This window comes from Opisthocomus hoazin, chromosome 15 (assembly GCF_030867145.1).
Source record: "Opisthocomus hoazin isolate bOpiHoa1 chromosome 15, bOpiHoa1.hap1, whole genome shotgun sequence".
NCBI classification, from domain to species: Eukaryota; Metazoa; Chordata; class Aves; order Opisthocomiformes; family Opisthocomidae; genus Opisthocomus; species Opisthocomus hoazin.
This window is the reverse complement of record NC_134428.1, coordinates 13,491,806-13,509,320: the sequence shown is the minus strand read 5'-3', so window position 1 is coordinate 13,509,320 and position 17,515 is coordinate 13,491,806. Positions and strand designations below refer to the sequence as shown.

Below are 17,515 nucleotides of genomic sequence, written 5' to 3'. Positions count from 1 at the left end.
TGCCCGGCTGGGACTGGCACGCTGTGCCCTGCCATGTCGCACCATGCCCAGCCACGCAGTGGGGAGCAGCCCCCCAGGAGTGGCTCCCGGGCCACCTCCTGCGCCACCGCTGTGGCTCGGGGCATCCGTGGGCACCCAGGCTAAGAGAGATCCCCTCCCTGGCTGTGCCCCATGCCCCATGCCCCGGGCCAAGGGCTGGCCAGGGCAGAGCCCGGGGAAGGGGAAGGACGGGGCACCGGGGACAGAGCATGGGTCTCTGGGTGACATGCGGTGCACTGGGCGGGCGGGCTGAGTTTGCCAGGTCTCGGCTGTGGCGCTGGCGAGCCCCGAGGGAGCAGCCCGGAGCCGGGAGAGGGCGGATGGAGCCTGGGCAGGGCCGGTGGCGGCAGCCGAGGAGTTAACTTCCCAGCCTCGCCGCATGAATCTGGAGCTATTAATACTCGCACGCTGGTGTAGCTGTCAGAGCGAGCGGCTGCTCCGCCGGTGAGACGAGCCCCGCGGAGCCACAGCTCGCCACCGGCACAACTTTCCTCCGCGAGTGCACAGGGCTCCCGGCCTGGCTGCCAGACCCTGCCAGACCCTGCTGGGCCCCACCGCTGCAAGTCCCTGCGCAGGGGACACTTTCCCCGGCAGCGCGGTGGGCACCGTCCTCTGCAGCCGTCACTGGCTGCTGCCATATGGGTGCTGGGCGCTGGAGAGGGGCAGCTGCTTCCCCCGGCCTCTGAAGCACCGCAGGGCTCGGCCGGGGCCTCATCCTGCCCTGTCGGAACCCTCGGCTTGGGCGATGCGTCCCCCGGCCCCTGCTCACAGCCCCTGAGAACAGGTGCCGCCCCCAGCCAGGCTGCACGATGGGTGCCGGGGTGGCACTGGGCATCGCCAGCCCCGGGGCGAAGGCGACGCAGGACATGGCACAGCCCGGCGCTCTATCTCTGCCTGGCGAGCAGATGGCCCCGGCACTCAGCTCGGCCGCATGAAGGGCTCCCCGACACCATGGCCCCAGGCAGGCAAGCGTGAGCCTCCGGCTGCCGGTGGCACTGGCGAGGAGGAGGAAGATGCCAACATCCCTCTGGCGCTGCCTGACCTGCGGTCCCCCTCGCCCGGAGCAGCAGCCGCCGGAGCTGAGCAATGGATTCCTTCTGCTTCGTCTGCTTCCAGAAAGAGGAGCTGCAGCCCCTGCACCTGCACAGGTCAGTGCCACGGTGCCCGGCCGGGCGGCACGCTGCCGGTGGGGACACGCCGTGAGCCCGGGACGGGCATGGCAGCCTGGCGCCGGGCTCAGGGACGATGACTGCCATGGGAGCTGCCTGCCTTGGCCGTGCCGAAGTTTCCCTTGGCACAGGTGCATCCTCGCCTGGCCGGAGGAGATCGTGGCCCGGCGCTGTGCCATGCTGGGGAGAGGCTGCATGCACAGCACGTGTGTGCGTCCAGCATGTGTGTCCCCGGCAGCAGCTCTCCGGGGCACGGGGTGGGCGTCCCGTGCTGTGCCATGCCAAGAGGTGCCAATGTACCCATGGGAGCGCGGCTGTTGGCAGCGGTGTGCGAACCCACAGCATCCCAGAGCCATCCCACCCGCTCTGGGGTCCGTGTCGGGGCTCTGCTCCCAGGGCCTTGCTGCTGCCCCTGGGGCAGGGGCTGGCTGGGGTTTGGGGGGCCAGGGCAGCTGGGGGGTCCCCGAGGAGGGCCACAAGGCTCCCCAAGGCCTGGCCCTCTTGGCAGCGGCACTGGCGCTCGCCTCTCCCCCTCCCCCAGAGCTCCTCTCCCCTCTGCGCTGCGGAGCGGCAGCCAAGGCGAACATGCTGGTGCCAGAAGCAGCCAGGCAGCCGGCAGGGATGCGAGGTGTGAACGCCGGCACATGTTGTGCCCAACTGCTCCTCCGTGGCACCGAGCCACGGCCGGCTCCCGTCCCGCGCCGCCATCCCCAGAGCAGAGCTCTGGCCCCACCATGGCCGGGAGCCCCCGGCCAGCACTGGGTGCCCATGGCGAGGTCCGGGGTGCTGTCGGCGGGGCTGTGGGTGGGTGCCAGGCCAGGCAGTCTGTCCTTCCTCCCGGCATGCAAGAAGCCGTAGGATTTGTTTTGGTGTAAATCATGTTTTCCGGAGCCTCGATTCCTGTGGTTCGCTGCCCACGAGCTCCGCGCGGGCTGGGAAAGCACCAGGAGATGGGGGGAACGGGGGGACCAGGGACGGGTGAGGGGCCTTGGGTGTGGGTGCTGCTGGCTGGAGAGGGGCGTGGGGCATCCCCGGGGCTCCCGTCCCCCAGCCTGGCCCGGCTGCGCCCAGCCCATGCGGGGCCACGGCTGACACGAGTTTGGCATTCTCAGCCGAGGATGGGGACGCCAGCGCGATGGCCCCAGGTCCTGCGCGGTGGCTGCCGGTCCCCGCAGCCTCGCTAGATGGTGCCAGGAGAGCGGCAGCGAGCGGCGGCGGGGTGCGGGGTGCGGGGTGCGTGGCCGGAGGGCCCAGTGGCTCTCCCCACGCTCCCCGCTCAGTCCCGCTCGCTGCTCTGGCCCCGGCGGGGACGGGACGGGACGTGCGGTGAGCGGGAGCTGCGGGCACGGCTCTGCGCGGTGCCGGGCAGCGATTCAGCCGGCGCCTGCGGCTTCAGACCTGGATGGGAGGTGGGAGGGGGACAGTGCTCTGATCCCACTACACCCCCAAATCCCACCTCCCCCATGGAGAAACCCACTCTGCTTCTTTACAGAAGAAACCCAGAAAGAAAAACGTTTTGTTTCCTTTTGACCCAGTAGCTGAATAGTCATCATTATGCTCCAGAGTGAACACCATGCGCAAACTCACTGCGAGGGGCTGCGTGTGGATGGTGCTGCAGGGCCTGACCCAGCCTGTGCTGGGGGGCCTGCATGCAGGATGCGGTGCCCCCAGCCCGCCTGGCTTGGGTCCATCCCGTGCCCCTCAGGAGCGCGGGATGGGGCATGAGGGGCGGCAGGAGGGCAGTGGCCTGGCCGAGCTGCAGGCTGTGCCCCACGGCGCCTGGGCTGCGTCTCCTCCCTGACCTTGAGGGCAGCTGCTGGGAATCTCATCCCAGCAGCCACGGCGGGGGCTGGCAGCACGCTGCTCGGGGGGACCACCGGGGTGGGGGGTCTGGGAGCCACCTCCCAGCGGCCCCCTTCCCCCTGGAAATCCCCCGGGCTGGGTGCTGTCCCCAGGGATGGAGGGGGCACCCGGGCACCCCGGCATGGGTCGTGCACCCCGGGCTGGGATGCAGAAGGGTGCCAGGCGAGCAGCCCTGGCCGTGCGGGACGGCCAGCGGGCAGCAAAGGTCGTGCCGGTGCCGGCAGCCAGCAGCGAGGCTGGCCGAACCGCGGGGGCAGGCAGGAGGTCTGGGGGCTTGGCGGGTGCTACGGTGGGGAAAACACCCAAAAGCAGCGGGGGAGACCCTGCCAGCAGCTCCCCGGGCTGAGCGCATCCCCTCCTCTGGCGCTGCGGCTCCCGGCGTGCTCCGCTCCCTCATCGCCCTCCCTCCTTCCCTCCCGCCTGCTCCTTCCCAGCATCCCTGCCAGCGTCTTGAGGCAGGGTTTAGCTCGTGTCACCGGAGCGTGACACGCAGCGGGCACCCCTGCCACCTCGACCGATGTTCTGTGGGGGGCACGGACCCTTAGCTGCCGCTCTGCCAGGGGGGACTGAGTGATGGCGAAGGGACGAGCGACCTTCTCACTGGATTTGGAGGAGATTGGGCTTGCTAAAAATATTTTGGGCTTTTCAGGTCATTTCCCGGCCACCCACCCGCCCTGCCCGAGCACACTCCCCGTGGCGCAAGCTGGGATATTTCCCTTCTGAGCAGAAATCCTGGGGCCATTCGTGGTCCCTTGGGGAGCCGTGGGCTCGTTGCAGGGTTTGGGATCAAGCCAGGTGATAAACGTGTTTGATCCAGCTCCTTTCATCTAGCTAATCTTAATTAGTTATTAATATTCTCTAAGTGCTTTGAAGACCACGAGCTCGGTGCGAACACTAGCCTGTGCCATTGGTGTTCCTGCTATTCAATCTGTCCGCGACCCACGTGCCGGCGACGTGCCGCTCTGCAGCCTGGCAGCCGCAAAACAAGTCGCTGAGCCCCACGGAGCCCTGCCGAGCCCCACAGAGCCCCACAGAGCCCTGCTGAGCCCCACAGAGCCCCACAGAACCCCACAGAGCCCTGATGAGCCCCACAGAGCCCAGCTGAGCCCCACAGAGCCCCACAGAACCCCCCGGAGCCCCACGCAGCCCTGCCACAGCCCGGTTGGTCCCTCGCCAACAGCTCAGCCTCCATGTACCCAGGACGTGGCATGGCCCCATCCTCCGACACCGGGGTGGTGACACCGGCAGCCGAGCCGCGTGCGGGGCGTGCGACGCCGTCCCTGCAGCCCCCTGCGGTCCCCGCGCAGGCTCCCCGGGCACCGACGCCTCACACCTGACCTAGAAACAGCCCCGAGCTATAAATAGGGCGAGCGGAAGGAGAGCTCAGAGGCGCAGCTCGGAACGCTGGGAGCAGGAGGCTGCGGGAGCCGGGGAGCCGCGGCCGGGGCACGGCACGGCAAGGGCAGGCAGGGGACATGGGGGGCGGGTGCCTTGTGTGGGTGCGATGGGGAGGGACGAGGCTGGACCCACTTGGTCCCCAGCAGCCGATGGAGCAGGGCAGACGAGGAAGGCGCCGGTGGCTTCTACCAGCCCGCGCCCCGCTGACGCAGCAGCACCCCAGCTCTGCCTCATCTCCCACACCGTCCCCATTCCCGGCGCCTTCGCCCCTAAGCTGCTCTCCCGCCCTGTGCCGCCCCTTTCCCAGCCGTGGGGCAGCTGCTCCGAGCACCCACCCAGCACCCACCCAGCCTGGCTTGCTGGGCCGCTGGGCTCTGGTGACGCGGGGACAGCATGGCTCCTCTCGTGCCAGGTGGATGCTCCCATCCCGGTGGGGATTGTCCATACTTGGAGCATCGGAGCCAGCGGTGTCGGGAGCTGTGGCAGGGACCGGCGAGCGGAGGGGGGATCAAGGGGACGGGCAAGCGCTCACGAGCCACAGCCACCTCTCCCGCTGCCCAGACCCGAGGTCGGCTGAGGCCTGGGAGGCTGCCGGGCAGGAGCAGGGTGGCAATGTCACAGCAGCGCCTGGCACTGAATTAAAGAGAAGCGTCGGAATGCGATTCAGCTTTAAAGTCGTTCAGAAAAAGACTAATTGCTCCATGTGCTGCACTGGGAGCGGGTTAGGGCCGCCGTGAGGCAGTGGCGAGGGCTCTCCTGCCCTGCCAGCCCCGGCAGTGGGGGGCTCAGGCGGCAGCGGGACGGCCCTGGTCCTGGCGGAGCTGGCACGGCCGGCTGGCTTGGCCTGTGCGGTGCATGGGAACAACCCGCCATCACCCTTCGGATGCGGGGCAGCCCCGCGGCTGTGGGTCGGCCCCGAGCGGCGTCATGGGAGCGGGGGGACGTGGCGCCCGGCTGTGAGCCAAGGAAGCCCCAGAGCAAACCATGTCCTGTGTCCAAACGTCCCTGCTCGGCCCCGGCAAGCACAGGTAGCAATCCCGAAAGGCTGGATGTGCCCGGGGACGCTGCGAGGAGGAGCGCGGTGCCTACCCCTCGCCCAGCCAACGCTGCCACCGTCCCCCTGCCTGGAGGTGCCTGGGAGCTCCCCATGCCCAGCTCTGGCATCGCTTGCTGAATGTGCTGCCAAACTTTAACGAGGCTGAAGAGAAGCCCGTGCTGGTGCATCTGCCTCGGCTGGCTTTCTCCGGCTCCATCTGAAAGGTCCGGCCATTCGCCAGGGCGTGGGGCTTTGAAGCCACGTGTCCTGCACGTGCTTCGGAGCGGGGCCAGGTGGGCGCTGCCCGTGCCACGGTGGGCATCGCCTGTGCTGTGGTGGGAATCACCCGTACCATGATGGGCATCACCCGTACCATGGTGGGCATCGCCCGTGCCATAGTGGGCATCACCCATACCACGGTGGGCATCACCTGTGCCATGGTGGGCATCACCGGGTCCCATGGTGGGCATCACCCGTACCATGGTGGGCATCGCCCGTGCCATAGTGGGCATCGCCTGCACCATGGTGGGCATCACCCATACCATGGTGGGCATAGCCCTTGCCATGGTGGGCATCACCCATACCACGGTGGGCATCACCTGTGCCATGGTGGGCATCACCCGTACCATGGTGGGCATCGCCGGGTCCCGCGGTGGGCATCGCCGCGCCGAAGGGGAGGAAGCCGGCGGCCTTTTCGCTGCGTGCAACCACGAGCGGGGCGGGGAGGGGTCGAGGAGCGCGACCCCCGCCCGGCTGCCCGGAGGGGACCTGTCGCGGCCCCCGCACGTCCCGCCGGTGGGACCGGGGCTGAACCCCGCGGCGCCCGGAGCTCGGCGGAGCCCCCCCGTCCCCGTCCCCGTCCCCGGGGCGGTGCCGGCGCCGGGCGGAGCGCGGGGCGGGGCGCGGGGGGGGGGGGGGGCCGCTGTCGGCTCCGCTCCCGCGGCGGCGGGGGGCCGCGGCATGAGCCCGGCGGTGCGGGCGGCCAGCGGGGGGGCGGGCGGTGGCTCCGGCTCCTCTCCCGCCCAGGACGGGGCGCGGCGGCTCGCCCCACCGGTAAGCGGGGAGCGGAGGGGCGGGGAGGGGGCGCGGGGGGCGCCGCGCGCTCCGGTACCGGCCGGCGCCTTTGTGGCGGAGCCGCCCTTTGTCTGCCCGCACGGCGCGGGGGGGCGGCGGGTCCCCGCCAGCCTGAGGAGCCAGCACGGTACGGCCGGGGCACCGCGATGAATGGCGAGGGGGGGTCAGCGGGCGATGCGGGTGCTGCCCCCCGGGGGGGGGGGGGGGCTCGGCCGCGGGGTCCCTCCTCCGGCCGCGGGGTCCCTCCTCCGGCCCCGTCACCTGCGCCCCGGCCCTGCGGCTGCGGGAACGCGCGCGGGGCCGGAGACGGAAGCGGTGCGGGTCACACTTGAGCGGAGTTCGGGCCGGAGCCGGGGGCCGGGGGGGGCTGCTGCCGGGGGCTTGCCCCGGGGCCGGTTCCCGAGGGAGGAAGGGGTCCAGGTGAATCGGGTCGGGGGGGTCCGTAAGGATGCGCGGGGCAGCAGCCTCGGGAGGCAGGGGAAGGGGAGCGGGGAGCGGGCGAGAGGCGGCCCCGGGGGCAGCTCAGGCCATCTCCCCTTGTCACCCCACCGGGGTTCCCCTTGTCTCCCCTCCGTTCCTCTTATCTCCCCTTGCTCCCCTCCCCTCCATTCCCCTCGTCTCCCCTCCATTCCCCTCATCTCCCCTCCATTCCACTCGTCTCCCCTCCGTTCCCCTCCGTTCCCCTCGTCTCCCCTCGCCGCCGGCGCGGTGTGGGATCCATCCTCCAGCCCACACCAGCTGCTCGCCGGCTGCAGCTGGGGACGGGGACCGTGACCCACTTTCCTCCCGGTCGGGCCTGGCTGGCTCCCTGGCCACGGGAGGCGAGGCCAGCCGGGGTCCCTGATGCAGCCCGGGGACGGGCGAGCGGCGCGGGGGGACGAGGCGGTTCGGTCCCTGTACCCCTCCGCGCTGGAGCCGGCGCTGGGGTGTCGCCCGCCGGGAGGCGAAGCCTGGGAGCCGGGTGACCTGCTGGGCTCTCGGTGTGACTGTGGCGTGGCCGCGATTGGGGTGTTTCCGCACCCTGCCCCGGATGCGGCCGGAGGAGGCTGCCCGGGGGCAAGGGAGTGAAGGTGAAGCTGGGGAGAGGTGGGAGCATCCCCCTCGGTGGGAGCCGGGGCCGAGGTGGGGGTCACCGGGGCGATGCTGGGGCTGCGGGGTTACAGCAGCACAACCGCGTGTAAAGGCCGTGCCGCCCCAGGAGTGGGGACAGGGCTGGTTTTCGCAGCAGGGTGACGCGCCCCACGGTCCCTGAGAGTGAGAGGGGCCGAGGGGCCGGCTGGCCCTGCCCGCGGGTACCGGGCGGGCGATGGGCAGGTGCCGCTCGGGGCGTTTGTCTTTGCAGATCCCAAACGTGCGGTGCTGCCGGCGCTGGTGGAAGAGTTTTGGGAGGGAGGTGATGACAGGCTGATGAAACCAATCAAACAATGAAGTAATCATAAATCCCTGGTGCCGGCGGTGAAGGCGGGAGGAGCTGGAGGCTGGAGCAGCTGAGGTCCTAATGAAGCCATCCTGCTCCTTAGGAAAAATCCCGGGATGCCGAAGCGCTGCAAGGTGGCCAAGGTCCTGCCATTGGGGGCTGATGGACGGAGACGGCGCAGTGCAGACGAGGGCAGGGAAAAATCCAGTTGGCAGCTCCGGGAAAGTGATGCGGAGGGCACGGAGGATGGCGGCGGGAGGCGAGACCGGTAGCTCCCCGGGGAGCAGCAGCCGCCCGTCCTTCGCGAGTGCGGCGAGGGCCGCTGGAGGAGAGACCCCAGGCGCTGCTTGATTTGCTCTTCCCAAATCTGCCTGTGAAACCTGAATCCTGAGACCAAAGGCTGAAGCAGCTTGTCACGGGCTTGTGGCCGGGATGGGAGACGGTTCCTGCTATGGGGGACGCTTTGGATGGGTGTGACGGGACCTGGCCCTGCCCCACAGCTGGGACATCCCCGCCAGGAGAGCAGCTCCCGCCAACCTCCCGGGGAGCCTGCGCGTTTCTGGGTGTTCGTCGGCTTTGCTGAAGCTGATCCTGGTGCCGGGCGGTCTGCTCTGGTCCGGGCAAGGAGCTGGTACGAGAAACTCCGGATAACTGGCAATTCAGTGCCATCGCCTGGAGAAGTGTCCCAAACTGGGGGCACTGGGAAGTCACGGTTGCTGCGGGTGCTTCGGTGGAGGTTTGGTGCTGGTTCAGGCTGGTGGTGCAAGTGGCATTTGAGCGTTTCCCAGCTCCTTGCCACTACCATGGAGCTGGCAAGAGGATGTGGAGCCGTGCCCCATCTGTTGCCTCTCTGGGGGGGGCTGCTCCTCCTGGGCTGTGGGACACCCCCTGCTTCTCCTGAGCGGCTCTGGACAGCCCTGGGGAGGCATGTGGGTGAAGGGATCCTCTCCCCACGCGTGTTTTGCTGCTTTTGGTGGGGTGGGAGGCAGCGGCCGGCCCAGGCGGAGGATGTCCGGTTGCAGCGGGTACCCGTGGCTGTGAGCCCCCGCGAGGTACCTGTTCCCCCTCCCTGTGCCCGGGGAGACGTTGTCCTTGTTAGGCGAAGGTGCCTTTGCGTGCCGCTGCCCGCAGGAAGCGCAGTTAATAACGCCTCGTGCCAGCGCGCTGGTCCCAGTGGCACGGAGGAGATGAGAGGATGTCCCCGGAACGGGGTCAGGCAGGAACGGAGGCAGTGGAGGAGGCTGGAAATGGAGCGGGGCGCTGGGAGGCAGCGGCTCAGCGCAGGGCACGGCTGAGGCATTGCCGGCTCCCCTCGCCCCGGCAACACCCGGCCGCCGCGCAGGCAGCACCGAGGCGGTGTGGGACGTGGGGGACTGGGAGCGGGGACCACCCGGGCAGGGCCAAGCGCTCGCTTGGAAGGGACTTTACTGACTCAGAGGTTGGTTTGGAGAAAATACGAGAGGTTTGGGAGCTGGCTGGGGTACAGAGCGAGCGAGCTCCCTCCTGACAGGTGCCCTGGCCTCCAGCCTGCCGGGCTGAGGGGGAGTCAGTGTTACCCGCTAATAACTAATGCCAATTACACCATAATTAGGGCTGTCATACTGAGCATCGCAGCGGCGGGTTTGGGGACGGGGATGGAGGGAAATCAAAGCTCTGCAAAACACACGTGGTGCGGCTGGGGCGGCCGCAGGGGCAGAGCAGTGAGCGCCTGCGCCCACCGCACTGCCAGGTATTTCTCATTTCTCCCCTCTCTGATGAGAAATCTGGGTTTTGTAGCAACAGTAACTCTGCCCCATGTGTTTTCTCCCCTTGTATTCCCAGTTCCTTTCCCCAGAGCAGTCCACAGTGCAAGTCCTGGCCCCTTACTGGGTTTCCAGCATGCTGCCTCGCTGTAGAGACCCCTGCATCGGGCTCAGCCCAAGCCCCTTTTGCTCTGACCCCGCTGGATAACCAGGTTGTTTTCCTGACCTGTCGGTCTCCGAAGTGGTCGGAGGGGTTTTTCCCCCCCCTTCTTCCCTTGTTTCCAAGCAGCCGCTGTTCCAGCAGCCTCCTCTGCCGGGTGCCTGGGGCACCTCTCCCGGGCGGCCTCAGCTCCTCGCAACGAGCTCTTAATGAGTTTGCAATTACTTATTGGCAGAGCCGATGCGCCCAGGGCTGGATGTGCAGCGGAGTGGGATGCAGAGCAGGGGAAAGCATCCCCTTGCAGGGAGCGGCGTCGGGGTGGGAGCGGGTTGGCGGTGCCGGCCTCGGTGCCCAGCGGGATACCGGGCTCTGGATACAGGATGCCAGGCTCCGGATACGGGATGCCATCCTCCTGGGAGCTGCTTCGCGGTGTTGGGGATGGAGCCGGGGAGGTTTGGGGAGAGGAGTGGCAATTGCCGACGGGAGACGAGTGGCTGCCTATAAATACCTGCCAGGGAGCGAGGAAGAGGTGGGTGGATTATCCTCCTCACTCAATGAGATAAATGGTTCTGAAGCTTAAACACAGAACAATTTTAGTCTGAATAGTAGGAGAAACGGTTCAGGATGCGGAGATGACGGCATGAACCGCCTGCGGTGAGCAGCGGGGTCCTGGTGCAGCTTGGCAGCACCTTCGCTGCCCCTTTGCCATTGCCCGGGGTCTTGTGCTGTGGGGGCTTTGACATGCATCGTTCCTCCCTGCTTTTAAAAGCTCCTTCTTCAAGAACACCTGAAAAAACTGAGCTGGGGGACTGTGTGCTGGGAGGGTGGTTTTGGCTTCCTTCGGGTGTGACACTGGCTCCGGGGCTTCGGGGCTGTGCCGTGGAGGCGGGAGAGGAGCTGATGTGCCGGGAAAAGGCCCCATTTCTGCTCTGGTTTGACCCGATCTGGCACGTGGTGGCACGGGCAGTTGCGTCGGCGTGACCAGCATGGGCGCAGAAGGCAGCCAAGGACGTGGGACCTCGACGCCGGCCATGCCAGGCTGGCAGCCGCTCTTGCTGTGTTGGCAACGTCCCCCCGCGTCCCCCTGTCCCCCTCATCCCCGTGAGAGTACGGAACCAGCTGGAAACAGGCCCTCACTCCCTCTCCTCACTGCTGCCCTGCTTTGCTGCTTACATCAAACTCAACGTGATTTCAAAAGCATTTCAATTTTTAATGAAAACTTCTCCGTTTACGCTTTTTTGGCTTCGGTGTGTTGGTATTTTGCCCGCCATCGCTGTTTGGTTTTCCCTGGGATTGGCATTGCCTCTGTGCTCCCGTTAGCCTTGACAGAGCGAGCAGGCAGGAACGGAGGCACCGCGGCAGGATCCCGGCGGCGTCCCCGGCAGCACGGCCCCGCGCCTGCCCTGCTGACCCACACCGCAGCAGGTTTGCCGGCTCCAAAAAGCATGGCAAGTGAAGCAGCCACAGCCCTGGGGCGGCTGTGAAAGCCAGGCAGGCAGCAGGCAGGCAGCAGGCAGGAGATCGGGTGTGGTGGGACGCCTGTCTCTGATGGGCGTTCCTTGGCGGCCGGTTGGAAAGGAGCTACCTGGAAAACCCAACAGGTTTAGCCAAGTGAAAAAGCCAATAGTCCTTGACTTGGCGAGCTGTTTTAAGCAGCCGTCAGTCCTTCAGCTCCTCTCTCCCACCCCACCGGCAGGTTTCTTTCTCAAACCCCAACTTTGCTGACTTGAGTAATTGCATTTCAACACCAGTTAATTAAGAGACATTGACGAGCATGATTGTAAATTGAAGTGTAGACAGAATTCTTCTCGCAGGATGCTGGGAGCTGTTTTTAGTCATGCATCCATCGAGCTGCTGCGCTGATCCACCTCCACCTCCAGCACCCAGACGCTGAAATGGTGCTCCTCTTCCAGGAGGCCAATAAAACACTATGGAGATGAGCTGCTTTGGAGATCTTATGAGTCAAGCCGTTACATTTTTGGAACATCATGATGTTGAAGTTCCTTTTCTATTTTTCACTCAACTTCCCAGGAAAAAAAAAAAAAAAAATTAAGAAGCTGAGCTCTGCTTTGGGATGAGAGGCAGCGCTGTGGTGGAAAGAAAGGAGGAAGAGGTTGGAGATCAGGCTCAGCCTTGTTGGGAAAGGGCTGGGAGGATCCTCGTGCATCAGGCAGGATCTTGCCCCTGGGGTGCTGCGGATGCTTCGTGGGTGCCTGTGGGGCGTTCGACACTGCCTGGGGTGGCTGTCACAGCCCCTGCGTGGCCGTGGCATAGGGCTCAGCCCGCATCACCTGGGCTGCTTCCTGCAGTGGGATGGTTCATGCATACCCTCTGGCATGGCCGCTCGCAGCCTCTGTCTTTCGCAGACGTGGGCTCGCCGCCCGCGAAACACCCGTGTTTCGCAGGCAGCGAGCCCACAGCTGCGGCCACTGGCTGTCCACACTCCCAGCTCCGTCCTGGCACCGATCGGACCCAGGGCACTGCTGGTCCCGGAGGCAAGCGGAATTCAATTTGAGCAGGGGTTTTTTCCTCCCTCCCCGGTGAGACGTCGCATTAAAAATCTAAATATAAACCAGCGCCCGCTGGGCTGCTGTCCCATGATTTTTGTCAATCTGCTACAAAATCAAAAGCAGCCGGATTTATCTACTGAGGTGCCCACCGGCCCTGGGGTGCTGGTGTCTCTGCTCCGGGCTTGCAGCGTGGGGCGGCTCGGCGGGGCACTGGGTTTGTGCTCTTGGGGGGTGATGGAGGGTGATGCAGCGCCCTGAAGACATCAGAGGAGATCCCGGGGTGGTTTCGCTGCTGCGGTGGTGTGGCGGGTGAGTCCAAGCTCAGTTCTCGTTGCGGGGATGGCCAGGGCGAGGAAAAACCGCCGCCAGTTTGATGGGAGTGAGGAACGTCGGCGCTGTCGTCCATGTGCCGCTGGCTGCGCTCTGCACCAGAGCATCCAGCACCCTGGTAGGAGAAAGCCGAGAGTCAGTGCCGATGGATGTTCAGGGACATACGGTGGAGTGATTTGTTGTATAGCCATTGTGACCTGCGCGGTGCCTGCGGCATGGCCCCGGCCCCGCTCCGGAGGATCGCTGGCTTGCAGCCGGGCTCGGCTCTGGAGGGGCCTCCGGTGCTCTGCAAAGGCATGAGGTTGGAGGGGACAGGGCTGGCTCCCGGGGTCCCCATGGGGTCCCCAGCAGCCTGGTGCCCCTTTGCAAGGCGCTGTGGCTCCCAGCCCCAGGGATGGGATGGGGTGCGGGGGCTTTGCAGCACCCACCAAAAATGGTTATGTGCCTTTGCCTTGCAGCGCAGCCATGAGCGCGGGTTCGATTGAGCAAGAGCCGTCGCGCAAGCTGGCCTGCTGCGGGGTGCCCCTCATCACTGAGGACATGCAGTCCCTGGCCATCCGCACCCTCTCGGGCACCGACATCAGCAAGCACTACGACCTCATCCGCGAGCTCGGCAAGGGCACCTATGGCAAAGTGGACCTGGTGTCCCACAAAAGCACAGGTGAGGGGGGTGTGGGGGATGCGGCCATGCTGGGAGCGGGGTGCCTGGCATGTCCCAACTGTGTCCCGGGCTCACCCCCATCCCCTGCCCACTGCAGGCACCAAGATGGCCCTGAAGTTCGTCAACAAGAGCAAGACGAAGCTGAAGAACTTCCTGCGGGAGTTCAGCATCACCAACACGCTCTCCTCCAGCCCCTTCATCATCAAGGTCTTCGACGTGGTCTTCGAGACTGAGGACTGCTACGTGTTCGCTCAGGAGTATGCCCCCGGCGGGGACCTCTTTGACATCATCCCGCCGCAGGTGACAGCCCCTGCCTCTCCCGCAGGAGCCCTTCTGGGGTGTGGGGGACTCGGTGTCCCCAGGGCACTGAGCAAAGCTGCCACTATGCTTCGGTGGCCATGTGGGAGGCGGCTCCATGCATGGGGACCCTGTATGGGTTGGCCCTGACCACAAGCACCTAAAAGCAAGTCTGGGACCTGTCACCCATCCCCTGGGTGGCCTGGGACCCATCATCTGTCCCTAGAGTGGTCTGGGACTCATCATGCATCCCTAGGGTGGCCTGAGACCCATCACCCATCCCTAGGGGGGCCTGGGGCCCATCACCCATCTTCGGGGGTGGCCCGGGACCCATCACTCATCCCCTGGAGGTCCTGAGACCCATCACCCCAGCCCTACGGTGGCCCGGGACCTACCCCCTGTCCTCCTGCTGCAGAGAGCCACCCCAGATGAAAGTAGCCGTGGTGGTGTTGGATGTGTAACGAGACAGAGATATGGCAGTCACCGAGCTGGGTGGGATCACCGTGGGGTTTGGTGGCGGGTGGCTGATGCCATGTCCTCACACCTGCAGGTGGGGCTCCCCGAGGAGCTGGTGAAGCGCTGCGTGCAGCAGCTGGGCCTGGCCCTCGACTACATGCACAGCAAGAGCCTGGTGCACCGGGACATCAAACCGGAGAACGTCCTGCTCTTCGACCGCGACTGCCGCCGTGTCAAACTGGCTGACTTCGGCATGACCCGCAAGGTGGGCTGCCGGGTCAAGCGAATCAGCGGCACCATCCCCTACACGGCGCCTGAGGTCTGCCAGGCCGGCCGGGCAGAGGGCTTCGCCGTGGACACCAGCATCGACGTCTGGGCTTTCGGGGTGCTCATCTTCTGCGTCCTCACCGGTAACTTCCCCTGGGAGGCAGCGGCGGCTTCGGACGCCTTCTTTGAGGAGTTTGTGCGGTGGCAGAAGGGGCGGCTGGGGGGGCTGCCCTCGCAGTGGCGACGCTTCACGGACAGCGCCCTGCGCATGTTCCAGCGCCTGCTGGCCCTCGACCCTGAGAAGCGCTGTCCCGTCAAGGAGGTCTTCTACTTCATCAAGTGCGACCTGATGGCCGAGGTGCGGCGCCGACCTTCCTACCGCTCCCGCAAGCACGCCGGGGACAAACTGCCAGCCGGTGCCCATCGCCACGAGGCGGCCGGCTCCTGCACCCCCGCCCCGCTCAAGAGGACCGTCCTGACCGAAGGGAGCGGACCCCGTGGGTCCGAGCCAAGCGCGGCCCCCCCGGCGACGGCGAGCAGGACAGACGGACGGCAGGACAAAGGCAAAGGGCAGATGGTCCTGGCCACAGCAATAGAGATCTGCGTCTGACGGCGCTGGGGCGGCATGCGGCGGCCACCCGTCCCGTTCCGTCCCATCCCCCGGCCGCGGGGACAGGGACGGGGGGGTGTCGCTCGTGGTGGTGGCATGAGCCGGGACCAGGCTCCGGTCTGCCAAAGCAAAAAAAGAAGAGAAACAAAAACAAAGAGGATAAGGACAAAACTGGTTGCGCTCCGTAGCGCTGAGGATGCTGATCCCCCTCGCCCTGCCCGGGTGAGGCCAGTGGTGGGACCCCAGCTGAGGGCACCGCTCGCTGCTGGGGAGGACGTCGGTGTGCCGGCGCCTGTCATGGCCACGCTGCTTCCTCCAAGGCTCCCACCATGGTGGCATGGGGAGGGGTCTCCCAATATGGGGAGGAAGGGCGGGGGGAGCTGCATGGGTGGGGGCTACCCCCCAGGGTGGGGGATCTGGAGCAGCCAGTGCCCATCGGCTCTCCCCCACCCCGTGCTCGGCTGCCAGCTGGGGCGAGGGAAGGCCGATGACCCCGCAGCGCGGAGGAGGCCTTCGGGGAGGTTTGGGTGGGCAGTGATTTGCCCGCTTCCACCGGTCCCTACCCCGCTGGTGGGGACTGGGAGGGGATGGGGAGGTGGGCGCTGGGCGGGTGATGGGGAGCCGGGGGGTTGCTGGCAGCCCGGGACCCCGGGCAGCCCTGGCTGCCTCCCTGCTGCGGGAGCTGCTGGCAGCCATTGATGTAGCAAGTGTCCCTGTCTGTGTGTCGTCCTGCGTCCCAGCCGCAGGCAGACCCTGTCCCCCCTGCCCTGCCACGTGCCGGCCCCAGGCCCTCAGCTGCAGACACCGGTCCCCTCCCAGCCGGGAGCTGCACTCTGGGCTTCCACTGGCAGCTGTGGTGCTGGCTGTCGGGCAGGTTGGATGCTTGGGACCGGGCTGGCTCTGCCGTGGTGGCGTCCCCTTGTCCCCTCTGCAGATTTTTTGTACCCAGGGCCTGGAACAGGTGGTGGTGGTGCATCTCCAGGCTGGTCTGCACAGCCTGGGGAGCAGGGGAAGGGGTTTCGAGCGGCCTCACAAAGGGCCACACGGTTCCCTGTGCCATCCCCGTCACCCCTTCCTTGCTGTCACCCCTTCCCCAAACCCCGGTTACCCTCCCCTGGGGCTGGCGGGGAGGAGGCAGCAGGGTCAGTGCCCCTGGGCTGGCTGCAGCAAGGGGGGCTGGCAGTGGCAGGAGCTGCTGGTGGCCCAGTGGCCCCGCAGTGACAAGGTCGTGGGGTGTGGGGGACGTCACAACTCCCCTCCTGGTTTTGGGCACCCAGGGCAGTGGGGAGGCTGGGGGGGGGCACCCCGAGGTGGCAGCACCCAATCCCTGGCATGGCTCGGGCTTCCCTTCCATCAGGTAGGCGCCGTGGGGACCCCCCCATCCCCTCCGGCCCCCCAATTCCCGCACAAAGGGCTATAATGCTATTCAGCAGCAGCAGCAGTTTACACAGCAGGCGGGCGCCCGGCCGGACCCCCGCCACCGCCGCTGCCCCCGTCCCCACAGCACCCACCCCTGCCCATCACCTGCCCGCGGTGCCAGGGCCAGGGCCCGGTTTTAGAAGTAGCATTGCCCCGACGTAGAGACGCTAGGCGTGGTTTTTTCTCCTTTTTGCCTTAGGTCCCTCGATGTCCTCGATCTTTCGTGCAATAATGTAGATAAGGGATACCGGCCGTCCCCGGGAGGGCTCGGGTGTTACTCCCCGGGCGGTCTGTCCTGCGGCGGGGGGCCCGGCTGTGATGTCTGTTCCCGTCAAGGTCGCTGTGTCGGTAGGTTGTTGGGTTTTTATTTCCAAGTCCCTTGGCTGTCGGGTTTCGGACCTTCTTCCCGTAGGAGAGGCTGTAGTGTCACAGACGTTACCTCAGTTTGTCACTGTTGAAAAGGATTAAAAAAAAACAACCCACAACTAAAACCATAAAAAAATGACAAAATATATAGTTATAAAAGCAACAAAAAAAATCTCAATGGCGGTGAAGACTTCTTTTTTAAATAAAGCAAACGTGATGCTGCTCTGGCCTCGGGGCTCGCTGTCCCCCCACTGTCACCCTGTCACCCCATGGCCGGCTGCCCCAGGGAGGGAGGGAGTGGGAGCCGGGAGCAGCACCCATGGGTGGGGGGACACCCAGCTGCCCTCAGTGCAGCCCCCTCCAAACAGGCAGGGCTGCCTGACGTCAAGTGTATTCCAGCCACGTCCGCAGGCTAATTTCAATTTCCTGGTAATTATGCAAATGAATGTGGATTTAATTAAGGGCAGATTTCATTAAAGTCTTCTTGGGGAAATGAGAACAGGGTGGGGGAGAGCGAGGAGGAGGAGGAGGAGGCAGAGAAGGTGAGATGAAGGCAACACCCGCCCCAGAAGATAAATGGCTGCAGGGGATGCCGAGGGGATGGGATGGGATCCAATGGGATCTGATGGGATCCCTTGGGAGCCGGGGTGTTGCCTGCTCCCTGCTGTGGGACCCTGGTGCGGGGGGCTCTGGGCCCCCAG

The 17,515-nt window shown here is 66.0% G+C and overlaps 1 protein-coding gene across 4 annotated transcripts; it reads left to right on the top strand.

The window, feature by feature from the left end:
- Positions 1-493: 493 nt before the first annotated feature.
- On the top strand, positions 494-16,992 carry SBK1 (SH3 domain binding kinase 1). Of its 4 annotated transcripts, none has more exons than XM_075436887.1 (4): positions 494-1,187; positions 13,197-13,399; positions 13,497-13,699; positions 14,247-16,992. In XM_075436887.1, exons 1-4 carry the CDS (start codon positions 1,126-1,128, stop codon positions 15,027-15,029), a joined length of 1,251 nt encoding a protein of 416 aa, XP_075293002.1. In that variant the 5' UTR covers positions 494-1,125; the 3' UTR covers positions 15,030-16,992. The 4 variants fall into 4 exon arrangements, with proteins under 4 accessions (XP_075293002.1, XP_075293003.1, XP_075293004.1 ...); XM_075436888.1 differs by lacking the exon at positions 494-1,187 and adding an exon at positions 6,475-6,558; XM_075436889.1 differs by lacking the exon at positions 494-1,187 and adding an exon at positions 6,659-6,706.
- Positions 16,993-17,515: the final 523 nt, after the last annotated feature.